At 47.7% G+C, this 1,317-nt stretch overlaps 1 protein-coding gene across 1 annotated transcript; it reads right to left on the bottom strand.

The window, feature by feature from the left end:
• On the bottom strand, positions 217 to 909 carry LOC109236057. The gene has a single exon (XM_019402287.1). It carries the CDS (start codon positions 907 to 909, stop codon positions 217 to 219), a length of 693 nt encoding a protein of 230 aa, XP_019257832.1.

Below are 1,317 nucleotides of genomic sequence, written 5' to 3'. Positions count from 1 at the left end.
GTCTAAAGGCGATGTAGTCCTCAGTTTTGTGACCTTGCTTTTGGTGGAATTCATAGAGGGCATCTGACTTTCTGGTGCTTGGATATGACCTCATCTTTTGTGGCCACTTCACTTCTGGTCCAAGCTTCTCCAATGCATAGACTATTTCTGAAGGTGACATACAGAAATTGTGAGCGAATAATAAAGAGGGAATACCTCTCTCATTCTGGTGAGTCCCTATCCTTGGTCTAGATAGGCCCTCTTCGTGGAGGGAGGGGGCATGATGGCGCTTCTGATATATGGCTGATGCCTTTCTCGGTTGGGTCGTGCAGCTGCAAGATCCCTCCTGAAGTTATTTCTTCGATCTTTCCTGGATCCGGCCTGTACCAAGATCAACTGATGGGTTGGCCCATTCAGGTCGTCTTCGTCAGCACGGACCTCGGCAAAGTAGGCGTTATGTATTTTATCCCAAGTGGTTGGAGGATATTTCATAAGCCAACTTAATAATTTTCTGGTTGCCCTTGAGCCGTTCCTGTTCAGCCCGTTCTGGAAAGCCGCTACAGCCATGCCTTCTGATAGATTTGGTATGGTCATCCTTACTCTATTGAAACGAGCGAGGAAGTCCCTCAATCCCTCTCCGGGCGATTGTTTGATGACAATTATATCATTCACTCTCGCATCCGCCTTTTTGGCCCCAGCATGAGCCGTTACAAACTTGTCGGCCATCTTCTCAAATGTTTTGATGGAGCGCGCAGGCAGTTGTGAATACCAAGTTAATGCTCCTCCAGTAAGGGTCTCGCCGAACTTTTTCAATAAGATGGAGGATATTTGTTCTTTGGCGAGATCATTGCCCTTCACCGTAGAGACATAGTAAGTCACATGATCTTCGGGGTCGGTCGGGCCGTCATATATTTTCAAATAAGGCGGCATCTTGAAGGTTTTGGGTATTGCATTCGGGGCAGCTTTATCACTATAGGGTAGCTCAACGAACCGACCAGCATCTCTTTTTGGCAAGAGCTTTGGGGCGCCCGGTATTTTGTCGACTCTTTCTTAGTGCTCTCTCATTTGGTCCCGAAGCATTTTATTTTTATTTTCCATTTCTTCCATCTTCCTCAGAATGGATGTGAGAGTGTCGTTACCTGCATTATTGACATTGTGAGTGACACCTGTTACTTGAGGGAGAGGGCCGTGCTGCTCGATCGTCGCTGGTGTAACGCAAGTCCTTGCATTTTCTCTAACTGCCTCCTGGGCGGGCTTGTCAAGGATGCTGGTCAGTGTGTTTGTCAGCCAAGCCTCAAGCAGTTTCTTCACTGCTAGTGGCGCCTCTTCGATTGTGGA

The sequence above is a fragment of the Nicotiana attenuata genome, chromosome 12 (genome assembly GCF_001879085.1).
Source record: "Nicotiana attenuata strain UT chromosome 12, NIATTr2, whole genome shotgun sequence".
Lineage (NCBI taxonomy): Eukaryota > Viridiplantae > Streptophyta > Magnoliopsida > Solanales > Solanaceae > Nicotiana > Nicotiana attenuata.
The sequence above is the reverse complement of the archived record's forward strand: the minus strand, read 5'-3'. Positions and strand labels throughout refer to the sequence as shown.

Bases quoted from the DNA above. Each gene is read 5' to 3' on its own strand.
- LOC109236057 (XM_019402287.1), bottom strand. From the start codon at position 909: ATGCCGCCTTATTTGAAAATATATGACGGCCCGACCGACCCCGAAGAT.